Source organism: Diabrotica undecimpunctata, chromosome 1 (genome assembly GCF_040954645.1).
Source record: "Diabrotica undecimpunctata isolate CICGRU chromosome 1, icDiaUnde3, whole genome shotgun sequence".
In the NCBI taxonomy this organism is placed as follows: Eukaryota; Metazoa; Arthropoda; class Insecta; order Coleoptera; family Chrysomelidae; genus Diabrotica; species Diabrotica undecimpunctata.
The window spans coordinates 109,449,852-109,469,213 of NC_092803.1; the positions used below are offsets into that span (position 1 = coordinate 109,449,852).

The 19,362-nt window shown below is 32.4% G+C and overlaps 1 protein-coding gene across 3 annotated transcripts in view; it reads left to right on the top strand.

The window, feature by feature from the left end:
* Positions 1-19,362, top strand: part of Zasp52 (Z band alternatively spliced PDZ-motif protein 52) — a 168,603-nt gene that overhangs the window by 133,960 nt on the left and 15,281 nt on the right. For 2 of the 3 annotated variants that reach the window (XM_072546355.1, XM_072546350.1), the window contains exons 8-11: positions 4,434-4,535; positions 4,661-4,769; positions 5,459-5,602; positions 9,463-9,616. In XM_072546355.1, coding sequence (XP_072402456.1) covers positions 4,434-4,535; positions 4,661-4,769; positions 5,459-5,602; positions 9,463-9,616 — 509 coding nt within the window. The remainder of the gene's footprint in view (positions 1-4,433; positions 4,536-4,660; positions 4,770-5,458; positions 5,603-9,462; positions 9,617-19,362) is intronic. The other variant, XM_072546360.1, reaches the window with a different exon arrangement.

The window sequence follows — 19,362 nt, forward strand, 5'->3', positions numbered from 1 at the left end:
CTTATTAAATCAGTCTCTAAATATACATTTTCAGAATAACTGTCGTCGTCAAACGTAACTGTACCGAGGTTGCAGCATATTTTCTTCTCTACTTCTTCCTCAGTACAATTTATGCACGAGTTCGTACAATTCAAATTACGTTTTCTGCACCCACATCTAGTAGTTTTGCAACCTGTGGTGCATTTGCATGTAATGTGCTTTAATGTCTTAAATGTTCGGGAATTAAATTATCTAACAAGCATCTAACTTATTATTACCTAACCACGTTTGTAATAATTGATAGTAAACCTGAAGAACATGCTGTTTGGCTGCATTTTCAGTTGGTGGCGGAGTTTCTAGTTTAAAAGATATTTACCGATATTACTGCTGAATTGTGAGTATCTTAAATCATTTAAAGAAGTGTATCGTTGTGTTTTTTTATAATTATTTATTATAATTAATTATTCATTCAACAATTTTAAATATTACTTACAATTTTCAATCAAAAAGTAATTAAATACGTTTAGTTAAAACTTTTTTGTTCAAAATACACAAAATATTTTACTCAAAGAAGTATAAGTATATTGCTTTCTAAAGCCGCTACACTGAGACTGACTAAATTTTGGAGTGTGGAGCTGAAACAGTTTCCCCTCCACTTTCCTTTCGAAAGTACCTTCGAAAGGAATGATGAATTTTATAGCTATAAGTTTCAATATAAAGTTTAGATTTTCATTCAAAATTTGTGCAACTTTTACTTCTTAATGTGTATAAACAATAGAGATATGATTTTTTTAAAAATAATCGCTAACTTCGTTCCTATTGGTCATAGAAGGTTTTTTTTTTAATTTAAATCTGAGTTTTTTTACCATCTATCCAATGGTTGTACGTATAAGTCTGTAGCTTGAAGAATATAGAAGTTATTACAATTGTTTATAAGTAAAAAACATACCACTTTTTCAAACGTTTATTTTGTAAATAATTTCGATAAAAACGAAATATGCATTTAACTTCTGAGATAGTTTAAGTTTAAAAGAATCCTATGAAATTTGCTAAATGTGTCTAGCATTATTCATAGGGCAAGTTCAATAGTTTAAATAATTAGGCCCAGGAAAAAATAAATTAAATAACTTTTAAACTATTTGACCGATCGGGAAGAAATTTCGCACAAATTTAAAAGACGGTAATTCCTCGATGTTCAAATGTATTAATAACATTTTATTTTGTTAATAAAAAAAAATTAATAAAATTTATAAATTAGTGCAAAAAACTGCTTTTTTACAAATATCTCCGTAAATTATTTATTAATTTTAATTGAAAAAACGGGAAAATATGGATATTATTGATATTTAAAAAAAATGATATAAATATTGTTTATTTAAAATATAAGGGACAAAACTTATAGACAAAAAATCAAATTGTGACCATAAATTATTGTTAAAAAAAACGCAAAGTAAAAATCGAATACCTTTTCATCTATTCGTCATCTAGTAACCCCCACCTATGTCTTAAAAGCTTCAGATATCTGCGAAAAATTTTGCCGTGAAATCGATGATTTTTGCATAACCAGACTGGGCTAAGTGTAGTTGACCAAAAGAATATGAAAAATATGTTAGCACTGAACCAGCAGAAGTAGCAATTTCATCATATTAATAGGTTTCGAACCTACTTGAAGATCTAAAAACATAGCTCAAGAATCTGTTCTCGGCCCACTATTGGCCGCCGAGTACTAGCTCTATAACTATTACGTTATAAAAATTTCATCCTTACAAACTAGAATTATTACAGGAACAGGAAATACATGATGATGATCCAGATGAGCAACTACACTTTTATAAAGTTATGACTAAAAAAATAAATAGTAATCCAAAATTTCCTTTTTAATAATTGTTTTTCCGATGAATGTACTTTTTTTCTAAATGCTATTGTAAATCGACACTATTGCCGCAATTAGGCTGATTGAGTTGCCCATGAATCACATATCGAACGGCCATTGAAATTAATCGTATGGGCTGAAATTTATGGGGATCGTATTGTTGCAACAAAACTTTAACGAAGAAGGATATATATAAAATTATTCGGGAACACATTTAATCATATTTTAAAAGATATAATCTAAAACAGGTACTCAAAAGATGATTTGTTTTTCCAACACGACGGCGACGGTGCACCTCCGCATTATCTTCTTCTACTTGTAGTGTCTATCCCTTTCGGATGTTGGCAACCATCATGGCAATCTGTATTTTGCAACCTGCTGCTCTGGAAAGATTTGTGGTTATTGTGTTGAACCACGTACGTAGATTTTTCAGTAAGGAATTTCTTCGCCTTCGTGGTCCTCGTTTTCCTTCTACGTTTTCTTGTAGAATTAATTGCAGCAACCCATATCTTTCGCTGTTCCTCATGATGTTACCGAGGATTATGATTACTGATAAATTATGTCATTTGAATAGCTTAGCTTAGCCATTTTTTAAATTTTGTGAATTTTTTAACCCCAAAGGATAATAGTGCTACAGGCTAGCTACAGCTAACAGTGCTACTTATTACAGTGCTACAATAAGTAAGGAATAAACGGTAATTCCACAGAGCAAAGAGACGCCGAGTACTTAGGTAAAGATTACTGTGGGTGGCCCTTATGTTGTATTTAGTGTGAAACTGTTTAAATGATATAGGTACGGGGCGATTTAAAATTTAATAAAATATCGAAATTTGGACAAATATACTATTCGTCATTTTGGCACGTTACAATGTAAAAATAATATAGATGTCTGAATTCTTCAGCGAAATACCTGTCTAATGATAAACTACACATGGTTCATTCTGTACTTAAAATTGAAGGTTTGACAGTTTGACAAAAGACAGATATCTATGTAGTTAAAAGATGTTCCCTTTGTAATAGAAATCGAGCAGTTTTAGCATTTTTCACAGAATTAAATGAATATTGCCAAATCTCAGGGTGGACTCTTTTAAGTGCCAACCCTGTATAATATAGGCACACACAAATTTGGAATAATTATTACAAAATAAACGAGACACCGTTCAATTATATATTGTAAAATTTGCAAAAGACGTGTGAAAAAAGGGAACAATACATTAACAGCGTTTGATATATTTTTTATTATTAAAATGATATTGTCAATATTTTTGAGGTGCATTATTTTTAGGATGAGTTTATTGGAAGAGTTCATTTGATTATATAAAATTAATTTTAACTTGAGAATACTCATCTGAAAAATAGCATATGATTTTTGTCTTAAAATAGCAACCGCACCTAATTATGACAGTAAAATTGTCTCGTTGGTAATTCCATCGTAAATCATAAGGAAAATCCAATACTACCTTCAATTCAAAAACTCTAATACTATCCCGACATGATAATAATTAGTTAATTCTCAATATTAACATTGGAAGTCAGGATTTGTTATTAAAATCGGAAAGTGGTCACTATCATTTAAATCAGAAAGTAAATCCCAAGATAAGGTAGCTGATAATGTCGGATCACATATTGAAAGATCTAAAGCATAGGATTTACCAGTTGATATGTCCAACATTATTTTAATACTATGATTAAATTTAGTAATTTTTTCAATCGTCATATATAATCATGTGCATTAAAATCTCCAAGTAAAGACGAGGTAAAAGTATTTGTTTTATCAAATATAAGATTTAATTATTGCTTGGGTTTTGTGTAGGTGAAGTATATACTACATTATGTTCATTTTATAAGCCCTTTAATAGTACATAATTGTGACCGCTTCAAGTTGTGTATTGATTTGGATGAATCAGTCTAGATCGGTGTAGATCAGTGTAGATAGAATTACGCAACCACTAGCGTAATCTACATTTTCTCTATTTTTATATGTGCAGTTAAAGTTTCTTAAACTAAGAATTTTAGAATTTTTAACATGAATTTCCTGTTAACACAATATGGATGGTGTAAGTTTTTTAATCATTTGTATTAAAAAATTAGAATTTGATATTAATATTGAGAGCAAATAAAATATAAGACAAATACTTACCATGTCGAGAGAGTATCATGAGCTTTTTCCTGGTTTTCTCTCATAATTAATTTAAAATGGAATTACTAAGGAGAGAGTTTTACTGTGATGATTGGGTGTGTTTTCCTTTTTAGAGACAGATCAGATGCTATCATTTTTCTGACGGTTATGCTTAAGTTTAGGTTAAGTTAATGTAATCTAATGAAATATGCTACAATAAAATGGTTTTAGAAACGCCCCTCAAAAGTAGTGACAAAATAATTTTGAAGTCATCTTCTTTAATATGTATAGTATTACATTACATGAATATGGATGAATAAACAAAATAATTTGTTTAGTATGTATTTGGAGAACGGTTTTAGAAGTGGAAAATAAAGGAATATTCTACTGAAATCGTGGTTAATAATAATTTCAAAACCCTATGATAGTATTATTACTAATTTAAAAAAAATTATATTTTAGGTATTATAACATTAACAACAAACTCTACTGCGACGTCCACGCTAAGTCAGCTGCACTTAAAAACCAGACTAATCCAAATCTAGTACCAATTACTATCCCACCGTAAGTACCTAAATCTATCTAAATAATGATTGTATCCATTTTTGGAATGATATGAAATTGGTTAGTAGCACGAGGTTACCGTTATGTGTTGTCATGAATTAAATGTTTGCCTGTTTTTGTTGCAGCGGTGGAAGAGCTCCAGCTCACGCTATCTCGTCTGCCCTTTCTAGCCATTCTTATCCAACATCATCTCCATTATCTCCAAAGTTAAACACAGCTGGTACCCAATATCAGGTAAAAGTAATGTCTAACTACATATAAAACGACTTGCACTCTTCACAAAAGAGGAAACAAAGTATTTCAACATGTCTATTAAGATTACAACCAGCAGAAATCGCTATTAAGAGTAGAAATCCCGATTGTTAGAGTAATCCCACTGACAAATATTAAATAAAGAAACCAAAAAAACTAAACTCCGGCTGCAATGCTTGCAGAAAAAAACAAAACTGATTAAAACTTCTTAAAATCATAAAGACAAATTCTAAAAGAGGTTTAACTGGCATGATAAGATCACGAAAAATAGAGTATCAAATCGCTATTTCTTTATTAAAAAAAAAACAAGAAGTTTAAACAATTTTGAATATTTTAATATATGGTATATGAATAATTTAATATATGGTATACAGCCAAACACAGGAACTTAGTTTCCTTGTGGAAGTTTAAACAACTTATAGTTTATAATACTAATTATTGTTGAAATTTTGAAACTGATAAAGGTTCTGCATAAGATGGATGCAATGAAAATGTCCTTCAAATATGTAATAGTTAAATTACTTTTTTGGATCATAGGCTCCTTCTTAAATAGACTATGAAAACTTTGTTTCCTTTACCTATACTGACATCTTCACTTTCTCCTATCTACTTACTGCACTCTGTCTCGTTTGCATGAACACACCAACACTTAACCCTTCAAATAATTTTAGGCGGAGGAAACTAATGAGAATGTGGATGTTACGTCTTCGTCTTCACTTTTAGCTAAATCTAACGTTATAGAGTCTAATACTAGCAATAATAATTTATTTAGCAATTCTACGCCTGTTTCGTATAGCAAATACTTAAACAATAAGGTAAGTTCTAACCACATGTATACGTGCTTACAACGATTGTTGACTATCTTAAATATCGTGCTTAAATTTATAAGTCTGATATGTTTGCGTGTTTTTTTGCCGAGAGCAAGTTTCAAATTTCAGATATATGGTAGCAACACTGCAGTACTGTAAACTGCGTGTATAATTAATATAAAACAAATCAGACAATTCGAGAAAGAAATAATGTTTTCTACAATAATTATACGTTTTTTGCAAGAAAAGCCTTAACAAATGAAACGGGGCAGGACTAAAATATATGGACAAACCAAGTAACGAAAATAGAAATATATATAAATCAGAGAGAAGACACGCCAAAAAAGTGTGTAGGAGGAAGAAAAGGGAGCATATGGATAAAAAGCTCCAAGAGATTGTAATACATTACATTAATAAAAATGTTGGGAATTTCTACCAGAAGACGAAAAGGAACAGTGACCGAAGCGAAAAAAACAGATTTACTACTACTACAAGTAAAGAAGGGCATCCAAAAGGAGATGAGTAGTGTAAGCTAGATAGATGACAAGTGAAACAAGTGAGAAGTCAACGACGCGGCATCAACAATGATGATTCCCACCGTGGAAGAAATAGGAGAAATCATAATAGCACGAAAAACAATAAAAGTGCAGGCAGCAATGGTATTCCTTTAGATCTAATTAAGTGTGCAGGAAAAGCACTTATAACGCAGATATGTAGCCTGCTGACGAAAAGCTGGGAGCGAGAGAAAATGTCGGAAGTATAGAGGGAGGTAACAATTTCCAGGCAGACGTGACAACAAAACAACTTTAAAGCAAAATTCAAGGTGACATCTAAATGGAGTGGGGAATAATAAAAGAAATAATAAAGTAAGCAGCTCAAAAGCGGTTGGGTCAAGTAAAGAAGGGGAGAGATAATGAATGGTTTTATGCTGATTACAAGAAAAGCCTTAACAAACGAAACGAGGCAAGACTAAAATATATGGACTAACAAGTGAGGAAACTAGAAATGAATATGAAGCAGAGAGAAGAGACTCTAAAAAAGTGTATAGAAGGAAGAAACGGTAGCATATGAATAATAAGCTCCAAGAGATTGAAGAACATTACACTAATAAAAATTTGAGAAAAGAAGAATTAATACAAGAGTAAAGAAGGGCATCTAATAGGAGGTAAGCAGGGGAAGCTACATAGATGACAAAAGCATTTCAGAGAGTTGCTTGATGAAGAGCCGGGTGAAAATGATGAGGAGCAAGTGAAAATGGCAGGGGAAGTCAACGACATGGCGGAAACAATAAAGACTCCCACCGTGAAAGAAATAAGAGAAATCAAATATAGCATGAAAATTAATAAAAAATAAAAATTAAGCATGGGGAAGAAGCATTTATACCGCGGATATGTAGGCTGACGACAAAAATTTGGTAGCGAGAGGAAATGCCGGAGGTATTTGTTTTTGCAGTTTGCAAAAACTATAGGGGTATCACTCTTCTGGATATAAGATATAAGGTGTACTGATATGAGAATTGAAACGTGACGAAAACTCGTATAGACAAATTGCAGGTCTTTAGTAATAAATGCCTGCGAAGAATTATTTCTAATTTTTGGCCTAATACCATCAGAAACGAAGATCTGCTACACCTGATCCAAGAGAAGGGGATAAATAGTTAAATAAAGTTCAGAGAGTTGGGTTGGATAGACAACACACTAATCTTTAGAAAAGATTAATTATGGATGAGATGGGAGGTCAAGGAAAGTCTTGAAACGAAATGAAGACCTTAGCGCTTAAGTACCTTAAGTATATCACTATAAGAGACGTGTGTTCGTAGAAGTATAGCACGGAGTTCCTTTTAATTTACGGTATCTGGTATACAATCTGACAGTTAATTCTATCATTTATTGGTTTTCATACACTGAGGCTCTCTTTCGCTCGCTCTTAGCACTCGTGGCTATTATTGTCTTTGCCACTATATAATAGTAGTTCTTCAGTTTGGGTTTCTGTTCGCCATCGCCCAACCATCGTTGGTATTTAGTTTGGGATAATAGGGTTGAGCAACCTGAAGGTGAAGTTGACATTTGAGTAGAAGAGGCTATTTAAAACTCATCACTAACCCACTAGAACCCCAAAAACGAAACGATTAGAGGCTTAATTTTGCTAACATAAAGATCTACAAATACTAATAAAAAAAATGATAGTTTCTTTATTACTATACTGAAACAAGATATAAATGTTCTGACATATCGGATTAATCACATAAGAAACAAACAAAAATAAAAAAGAATTAAATAAGATAGAGACAGATAAGGATATGTACACAATATGAAAACAATAGCCAAAATCGATAGGAGAAAATAAAGGTATTACTGGCAAGACAAATTGGCTAGTAATTTCTAAACATGTGATGTCTATATTTATTAAAAGTAGAAAAACCCTGGAACTTTATAGACAAAAAGACAATACATGATCCAAAAGATCATGAAATCATAGTCTATGTAATTATAGTCTATGTTGAAATATGTAATAAACGAACATAGCAGATGCAGTTTAAAAATTATGTAACTTAAGTAAGACGTCAATTCTGTTTAAGCAGAAGTTCAACAAGGAAATGTAGTAAAACCTTTTTTCTACTTATTCAACACCGCTGCAGGGATATTTGGAGATAATCTAGCAAGTTTTAACACATATTTATTCACTGTATTAGAACTTGTGCAAAATGACAATCAGAAGCTGCTGACAATGAGAAGCTACTATAGATGTGGAAAGTAATAGAGGAACATGTTCAAATTACAATATAGAGATATTTCAATGAAAATGCAAAGGATGATTCTCAATGTTCAATGCAAAGGATGATATAGAAGTGATTTTTATCTAGGAAGAACTTACAATTCGAATAATAAAATAAATACAAAAGGACGAATGCAAATCATCTGACATAGTGAAGTAATTAGATCCAAAAATTGAGTTCAGTGGTTAGTTTAAAACTTGCGCTTAGTGATTCATTACAATTAAACAAAAAAGTGTCCTGTTAACCATGTTTTGACGGTATATCAGTTGTAAACAATTGTTATAATAAATATTATTTAATGCTTGCAAGCTGTAATTGACATGCAGGTTTTATTAGCATTGAGATGTCAAAATGTTTATTATATTGACTGATGTGAACCATACGTAAAAAACAATATTTAAGTTGGTATTAAGATCATCAACAATCTAATTTTGCTAGTCCCTCTATTTTTAATAATACATTAACATAATCACTGTATCAATATTTTTACGATTATTTATTATATATATATATATACAGTATGATATAAAACCATTAAAATAGACTATTTGATACTGTGATGCAATTTATTTGATTTCTTTGATTTGATTCTTTTGATTTGTGCCAGGTACTTAACAGTTATTTATTAAATTATTTTAAAAAATTTCTGGAATCGACGTAACTTTCAATACGTAACTGACAATTTTTATTCACAATTAGATTTTAGTATGGTAGATTTTACTATCTAAAATGGGTTATCTATAAATGGTTACTTAAAGTTAATAATATACCCTTAGAAATGGAAGTATTCGAATTTTATTCCAATTTTAGTCTATTGTAATTCAAATATCCACTTTTACATTAATAATAATACATAGTGTGAAATATGTTTGAATATGAAATATATGAAAAAATTGTTCATTTATATATTGGAAACATTCAGTTATATAGAATACGGGAAGAATATGATAGGGTAAGAATAGGAATACGGGAATAGGAATAATAAGTATTAAATTCATCTAAAATATTGTTTCATTTCTTAATAGAAAAATGTTAAAATTAATTTCAAAATATAACTGTGCATTTTTTTAATACAGTATTTTTTTCCTAGACAAATTACTCCGGACCCAAACCATTCTCAAGCGTAAATGCGCCACTCTCTCCCCATAACACTCTTCCAAGAGCAGCCCCATTATCTCCAGTAGCACCAGCACCATCTTTTAATAGTCATTCTTATACTCCTTCTGCTTACAGTCCTTCATCAGGTAAGTGATTTAGTGTTTTATTCGTATTAGTAATTAGCTAAGCACTCAATGAACATTGTAACTATGTAACTGTCATCGCTTCATATATATAACAGAGTTCAACTCTTTACAATGAATAAAGCTATTTATAATATTATAGTCTAACAAGACATCTAAAAGACTTGGAATAATATTTAGCTCAGCGTGGTGCTATTGTTAGCAGAGTGGAACTATATAAACATTGGATAATTGCATAAAATAAGAAGATCCCTTGTTTATGAAATTTCACAGCTTGAAACAATAGCAATAGAATTAATGTGTATGTCTGTATAATATTTTCTATTAAGTTTATCCACCTATCTTTATCGTTTACTTCATTTCCCATTTGCATTGCGAGTACAAATAGTGTAAGTGGGTAGACAGTTAGGAGGCGAGTCCATGCTGCTTGATTTTTTTCTCGAACTAGAGCTACCGTATCACCGTTTTCCCGTAAACATCGGAGGCATATCTTTTGACTCTCGCATGTTTTACCGTTTTACCAAGACCATGTTTTACCGTTCGTGATTATTCTTAGAGACACAATAACATTTATGCATGATCATATCCGACTTCACACTGCTAGGATAGTGTGTTTGGCCTGCTCGCAATTCAGATTTATTCTATCGCAATTGCAAAGCGGTTGGTACTAGGAAAAACATTTAGGGACAGTTGTGGTTGTAAAAATTATAACTTTTTATATTGAGAAGAAGAGAATTGTCTGTAACATAATATTAAAGCGTGTTTAGATACCAAAAGAAACAATCTGTTTTAGCAGGCGTCTCAACGGAAAACGGACTAGACAAAAAATAGCTGAGATATACCGAAAATTGGTAGAATATAGTTTCGTGTTTTATTAATAATTGTATAAAAAATGTGGGACTTGAAATCAATATCCAAAAAACCGAGTATATCTGTATCGGTGTGAAATAACAGGACCTCATATTGGAAGATGGAGAAGTTATCAAACATTGCAACACATATAAATATTTAGGTATGATCATCACAAAAGAAGGTAACGTAGAAGACACAATTAAGGAGAAAAACAAACAAGCAAGAAATGTAATTTCCCTTCTCAATAGTATCCTTTGGGATCAATCAATCTCTAATAATAACAAGCACAGGTTATATAACACAATCATTAAAAGTATAATTACCTATAATTATACAGTAGTGAAGTATGGCAAATAAAGGAAAGATACAAGAGAAAACTTGAGACAACGGAAATGGATTTCTGGAGACGTTCTGTCGGAAAATCTAGACTAGAAAGAGTAACGAACAACAGAATAAGAGAAATTATGAAAGTAAAACATTCGATAGTAGACGATATTGGTATCCAACAACTCCGACGATACGGTCATGTACAAAGAATTTCTGAAGAACGTCTCCCAAAACAAGTCTTAATGTGGACCCTTCACGGTGGAAAAAAAAAGAGAACGACCCCGCCTTAGTTGGAAAGAAAGTATCAATAGAGAAATGAAAGACAGAGACATAGAAGATGACATATGGATGAATTGAGAGGAGTGGCAACTTGGTATCGAAAGACGTAGGAGAACGTTTTAAACCGATCTGTATATAACAAAAATAATGAGCGATTATTGGTGATATGTTAAGACTTGAACAGATATATTTTGCGCATTGAATTTCAATTGGTGGCTCGTCCACAAATTCCACATACCTATTTTCATCCGTACCAGCGTGGGACACTGGTCCTTGGTAAAAATAATTCCCTTCAGTGTTTATGAAAACTTAAGTTAAGTGCAATAAATCATGCAACTTTGCAGCCTTAATAGACAGAACTTTCTTATACAGCTTATTCAATGTAGCAAGTTTATATGACTAACACGGCTTTAAGCAATTTATAGAATCCTGCTAGGCGTAGAGGCCATAGAGCATTTTGGCACATAAATATGTGACAAATATTAGGTCCATGTTTGAAACTTTATCTGCACAATTCATTACATTAAATGGTGGTGGTTTGATGCTTATATTCTTCAGTACAGCTCTTCAGTCGTCTGGTACTTCCATTTAAGATTTAGAATTTACAGGACCCATCCTTTGGCACATTCTTTTTTTTTTATTTTTGAGATTTTTATTTTTATTTTTGTTTTGGAAAACCTTGTCGACCAACAATATTCTATGAGGATTCTGTGATCTTTTAAGGCTATACCAATTGCGTACATAAATGTTGCACATTTTAATGTTTTATAATATCAAAATAATCCAAAATACGCTTTTGGTAGTTTTTACCTATTCATGCAAGTCAAACTCAAAAACTATATGGTCCAAAACTAGAACACGATTTAGCAATAATGGTCAAGGTATTTTGAAAAGTTAATGAGTTAGTTACAATGTTCTTAAATCGTTATATGTAAATTTGTATTTTTATTTTTACATTATACATTTTCAGCCTAGCTGGTAGATACTAAATGTTCTTATATACAGATGTGAATATTAACGCCATAAATCTTGAATATAACAAGCCAAAAATATAGAATATAAAAGACTAAATGAGTTAAACAAAAGCTTTAGTAATGAGAATTTTTATTATACTATATTAAAAGCTACCGTTTTTCTTTAAAGTCTTAAAACAATTCTTTACAAAATCTTATCTCATGTGAAGGTGACATGGATACTGGATGATTACTATAAATAGTTTAGAGCACTTCTTGACTTTAAAAGAAAACATCCCCTCTTCCTCTACCTCAACTTTTCCTTTTATAGGCATGGTTGTTCCTAACTCTTCTTCGCCACTCAGTTCTGTACTTTGCACTTTTTCCCTCAAGTCCTTTGCCACATACGCCTTACATTTTCTATTCAGTTTACCTCTACTCATATTTCCATCAACTTCTAACAGCTCTATCCTTCGTTCAACATAGATTTTATTTCTACATCTGACGTGAGCAAACCATTGCTGTCTTTTTTCTTAAATCTTAACATTGCTTTTGTTGTCCTTAAATTTTTTTAAAAGTATAGTCACCCCGACTCTTTCCCGAATCAAGTTGATCCTTATCCTGTCTCTTCTAGTGTTACTTAACATCTACCGTATCATTTACATATGAGCTACCTCCATCTTCTGTTAATAAATATTTTGTATCCACCACATTTCACCGCTGTACACCCACGCAGGCCTCACTAAACTCTTGTATATCTTTTCTTTCAGCTCATCCCCGATTTTTCGCTCACAGAGTACCCTGCTCATTGGCTTGCAGTTAAACCAACCAACCATTATCCGCTGGCCAATTTCTCGAACTAGTGTCTCATTTCCCGTTATGTACAAGTCAAGATATTTAAATTCTTCAACTCGTCCTACTTTTTCTTAAAGCAATTCGATATCTTTTCTAACCATTTATGGTCCCCTCAATTAAACATACTCTGTTTTTAACCTGTTAATCTTAAGTCTTTCCTCTTGAATAGCCCTTCTTTAACCCTATAACTTCTCCGCTAACATTTCTTTGCTCTTATCTACTAACTCGATATCATCAACAAAGAGCTTTGACCAATAAGCTTCCTGTCTTGCCCTTGCCTTCTTTGTGAGTACATCCATAATAAGATTAAATAGGTAGGAACGCAGTGCCTACTGCGTCTTGATGCAAACCAACCGTCACTGGAAAATTTTCGGTCGATTCGACACAAGTCCTTACTTTCGTGTACATTCCCCCACACACATCTTTCACGAGCCTTACGTACTTCTTAGGAACTCATTACTCCCTCTACCATAACTCTTGTAGTACGCCTTCTCAACATCTCTAAATACCAAATATAGGTATTGCTTCTTTCCACCGTATTTATCTATCAACTGTCTCAAAGCAAACAGGACATGTTGACCTCCTTCCTGACAAAACCTTAACTGTTTTTCTTTTATCGATGTCTCTCCACTTAATCTTTGCTCTACAATTCTCTCCCAAATTTTTATTGTGTGCTACATTAACTTTATCTTTTTATAGTTGGTATAGTCCTAAATACCTATAGTTCCCTAGGGGTGTTTTTAACTTTTCATACAGCTGCATACAGTGCAGATGATCTTTCCTGAGCACTAAGTACAGAGCGCTTTGCTTCCTCCTTTGCTATTTTGTATATATCCTTATCATACACTTTGTTAGATCTGTCATAGTTCTTTCTAGTTTCTGTCTTCTCCCAAACTTTCTGTTGCATTTTGTGATATTACAAAAGTTAATTTTATAAAAAAATCAAAAACTTTAAAACCCTTGTGCTCAGATGGACAGTTTTAGTGTTAGGAGAGGCGAAAGTACATTTACATATTACAATAACTTTAAATTGGATTTAAAAGTAGTCCTAATTTTCTTATGCCAAACTAACTTCTTCTTCACGTGCCATCTCCGCGATGGAGGTTGGCAATCATCATGGCTATTCTGATCTTAATTGCTGTTGCTCTGAATAGTTCAATTGATGTGCATCCGTACCATTCCCTCAAGTTACGCAACCATGAGATTTTTCTTCTTCCTACACTTCTCTTGCCCTGGATTTTCCCTTGTATAATCAATTGAAGTAGGTTGTACCTCTCTTCCGAAAGAATATTTATGTTTGTTTCATCGACTTTGAGAAGGCGTTCGACAGAGTACAACACGATACACTTTTCGATTACCTACGGGCAGCACGACTTGACCACTATGATATAAGACTGCTGAAATACTTATATTACAGTCAAGTAGCCTCTATCCAAATTGAAGACAGTCCGACTGAAAAAATATCGATCAAACGTGGAGTACGACAGGGTTGTGTTTTGTCACCCACTCTTTTTAATCTGTACTCTGAAGAAATCTTTAGGGAGGCTTTGAATGACAGACAAGAGGGAGTAAGACTAGGTGGAGAAGTAATCAACAATATTAGATACGCTGACGATACAGCCATTCTTGCAGAAAATTTACAAGATCTCCAAACATTACTAAATCTAATCAGTGAAGCAAGTTATCGGAGAGGCCTAAAAATCAACATTTCAAAGACAAAGTGGACGGCAGTTGGAAAGATCAATATCGATCAAGGTCTGATTTCTCTTAATGGAGAGGAGATCGAAAGGGTAAATCATTTCAAATACCTTGGCAGCTGGTTAAATGTAAATTGTGACTCTGATGAAGAGATAATAACCAGGATCGAAATATCACGTAAGGCTTTTATGACCTGGAAACCAGTTTTATGCAACAGAAACCTGTCGATGAATATTTGTAAGAAAGTCCTGAAATGTTATGTGTGGTCCATCCTATTGTATGGTTGTGAGACATGGACGTTAAAAACCACAATGCTAAATAAGTTAGAAGCACTCGAATTGTGGTGCTATAGACGAATCCTAAAGAAATCGTGTGTTTAGCACACTTCCAATTTAGCACACCTAAATACCATCTACTTCGCCTTATAATACAAGGAAAAGTGGAAGGAAAGAGATGGATTGGTCGAAAGAAACTTTCATGGCAGCGTAATATTAGACAATGGTGTGGTTCCACAGTAGAAGAATTATTTCGCGCAGCAGCCGACAGAGAAAGGTTTCAGGAAATTGTAAACATGATGACGGCCAACGTCTGAATACGGACACGGCACCCAAAGAAGAAGAAGTATCTCTCATTACGCATAACATGTTCTAGGTATTGCAGCTTTCGTGTCTTGATGGTTTCCAATACTTCCATTATTTTGTTGATTCTTCTCATGACGTCGTTGTTTGTTACATGCTCGGTCCATGATATCTTCAGGATTCTTCTATACACCCACATTTTAAATGCTTCCAACTTTTTAGCAGTCGACGCGTTAAGTGTCCATGCTTCTATCCCATAAAGCAGAGTCGAGAAAATATAACACCTTGCCAGCCTAACTCTCAAGTCCAATTTTAGTTCTCTTGCACAAAGTACCTTTCTTATTGTATTGAAGTTTGTACGTGCTTTCTCTATTCGAACTTTGATTTCTTTGGGGCAATCGTTTGTGTGATTAATTATTGTGACAATATAGTGGTAGTTTTCAACTTGTTCTAAAGCACTACCGTTAACTCTCAGGCTTTCACCATTATTTTGGGTTTTTGATATCCTCATAAATTTGGTTTTTTAATTGGTGTTCCATTGACCTTAATTCCTGCTGTTTCTCCCTCAAGAGCTCTTTTCATAATTTCTTCAGAGTATGCATTGAATAGTAGTGGTGACACTACACACCCCTGTCGCACTCCTCTTTTAACTTCGAACTCTTCTGATGTGTGTTTATTAATGCGTACGTGTGCCTGCTGTTTATAATATAGATTTGTTATAATTCGAAGGTCATTGTGTTGTAGTTGTTTTGCTTTGAGGATGTCCATTAGCTCTTTGTGACAGACTTTGTCGAAAGCTTTGTTGTAGTCTATGGAACAGACGTACATATCTTGGTTTACATCCAAGCATCTCTGGATTAGTACGTTGAATGCAAATAGAACTTCACGGGTACCTACGCCATTACGGAATCCAAATTGACTTTCTGCAATATCCAATATCCATATCAAGTGTTTGCCAAACTAACTACGGTAATATAACAATGAAATATGAATAATCCAAAGATCAATAAGTAATAATGAATGTGTGTTTCTGCAGACAACTGAATTTATATCATAGATTGACATTGATCTAGTTTTTTGATTTTAATTGCGAAGCACATAGCTGCTGAGGATACAGTTATTTAAAACGACTTGTTGTTTTCTATCTTATAGAAATGGTACATAATATATTCTAAAATTTACGAAATAAACACAATGTACACAATGTTGTTATACGAGTAGATCGAATATGGCAGTAAATTTTGGTGAGTGGGTGAATTTAAGATCACTTATCCATTATTTGGCCAAATCGACCCTGGAAATTCTCCTACGTAGAAAGCAGGTAAAACGTAAACAAAGAAGACAGTGCCGTCGAATAATTATAAAATCAGAATAAAAATGAAGGACGGTGTTTTTTGAACCAGTTACTGGTCCAATTTTCATGTTGGGTACCTTGATGTGTGTACTTCAAAGTAATAAACCGCATATTTCTCTAGAAATTTTAGTCGACGAATATCGTGAGCTCATGTCTTGACAACTCTCTTTGTAAATAAATATATAAGGTACAAATAAATTAATTATATATACAGACTGTGCTGTTCTATTTCTTTAACTGTTCTACAATTTCCTTCTAGAACCCATTCAGACATCGTCTGAGGTTCAGCAGCAACCCCTACTGAAAGTATTACGTTGCCATTTAGGTTATCTGAGATATACTTATCTGAGACATCACAACATATTATTAAATAAAATGTAAAACATATTAAATTGTGTACCATCTACAGGGTTTTTACCCAGGTTATAGTGGCTTAACTCATGTGCACCGAGTAACAAAACATTTATGATGGATTTTTTAGTCCGAAAACGTTCTGTGATGTAACCCGAGGGGGATTTTAAATTATGTACCTTTTATAAAGGATTTTAAATAAACTTTTGTGGTTAATGGTATACAGCTAACTACAGGAATTTTATTTTCCTTGTGGATATTAACAGTATTGTCACTTTAAAGCTCACTTACGAACGTTTAAATAAAAATTTTTTTTTAAAGTTTTGTGTGAAATAATTATTATTTAGTGTCTTACTTAAATATTATGATTGTTAGTTATTATGGCGTTACTATTTCACTATTTATATCATTTTTTGTCGTGGCATGTGCTGTTTACTATAGGACCAACCTGTACCTTCATGTGACTGTCCCACTAAATGTATTTTTGTTATTTTCCTAGGACGATTTTCTTCTGTTAAACCAGCTGGTGGTCTTTTTAAAGGTACCATTTAGCGTTTAACAGCTATTTTACCATCACTTTGTTTTTGTGTTTTCCACTTTTCTTACTAAAAATAGCTTAGTATGTAAAATAGTATAACGAGATAATAACATGTCGATAATACAACACTTTCTATTATTTTTCAGCCCCTTCCTTTAATACTAAGCCTCGTCCTTTTTCACTTGTCCAATAATATAAATTTTTTCTCAGTCATTAATACTTGCTAACTGCTTTTTAATATGCACTTTATTGTGAAATTGAATTATCTCGTAATGATAATATCATACTACATTGAAAGTATGGTAAAACCAGTAATACCGCAACAAACCAGAACTATGTAGAGAAAAAAAAAGAAGTGTACAAGGAAGTTTGCAAACTCTTTAAAAGTACAAGCTATCATATTAAGATCGGTAAAATGTACATAATACGACTGATATAGCACTAGGGAAAAAGACGTAGAAACTATAGTAGTAGACGGAGAAAATATAGTAGTTGCTAATGAAGTATTTTTAGTAATGTAGAGATGAAAATGTTCTAAATCTTTCTAAAAAATCTAGGATTAATTCAACACCCCTACTTTTTAAATAAAAAACTAGCGGATACTTCTGAAAGATAATTCAAAACATCACAATATAAATTATGCAATGCACACTAAATAGCAAAAATTTAATAAAATGTTGGAAAATTAAAAAAAAAATAATAATGAAATATTTTTGAAAATAATGGTTGCTATACGTTTTTTTCTACAAAAAACATCTCACGTCATTTATTTATTTTTATACGATATTATTGCCTAATCACCGGAATAGTATAAAGGTTTTATAGACTACAAGCCCACGGGACATTTCTAAGTGGTCATTTGACCCAGCATAAATCACATATAAATTAATACTGCAATATGAAATAACAAGTTTAGAAACTATGCCGTCAAGTTTTATCGGTACAGGTGACTACACAGGTAAGGTAAACTTACCACTCAAACTTACCACTCAAGGAAGGGGCATTTTGACCAAAGATATTTATACGGCATTTATCAATTTGGTAGGTAGGCCATATCCATGCTGGGTCAAATGACCCCTTAAAAATGCCACAATAGATTGCCACATAGGCAACATGGGGTCTGTGTGCCATAAAAGCCACATAGGGCTTGTAGTCTATTTGCACAGGTGGGATCTGTTTAGAAATCGTTGTAGTGAGTGGGACTAGCTAAAAATTTAATTGCGGTTTTTATTTTATAATAGCAATTTCGATTACAATTTTACTTGATCCTTTTTGTTGTAGAACGAATACTTTCCGAGATATTCCCAATTAATAATATTATTCCCGAGTATTATGTATTCCCAATTTTTAGTTCTATAATATTTTCTGAATCAAGGATTTGATCCTATCAACTTCAACTTCAGCTGAAACAAAATTCCAATTCTCATTACAAATTAATTTGTACTGTACTTGACAGTGAAAGCAAAAACCAAAATATATCTAAAAAGGAGCTACAATAAAAATAATGACAAGACAAAGTAATGATGCCTACTTTATACATTATATATATATATATATATATATATATATATATATATATATATATATATATACAAATTTGAAATGAAAAAGGGCAGAAAAAGAGAGAAATTATATTCAACAAAAGGCAAAATTGACATAAGAAATATGGAACAATGAGAAGACAAATTGAATAATAAAAGTCAAATATGGGAAAAACCAAAGAAAAAATTTATTGGACCTATTATTATTTGGGAAAAATGTTCAGACCTACGTAACTTGTTTACAAGAATATAGAAAAATACACTTGGGGCACTTTGAGGGATTGGGAAACAATATAATGATACAAATGGTGCTAAGCAGAAAAACAATTTGAAAAAAAAAAAACGCAAGGACAGAAAGCGTAGAAGTTAATAAAAAACCTGAAAAATATTTAAACAACTAAAAACAATAGAATTAAAAAACAA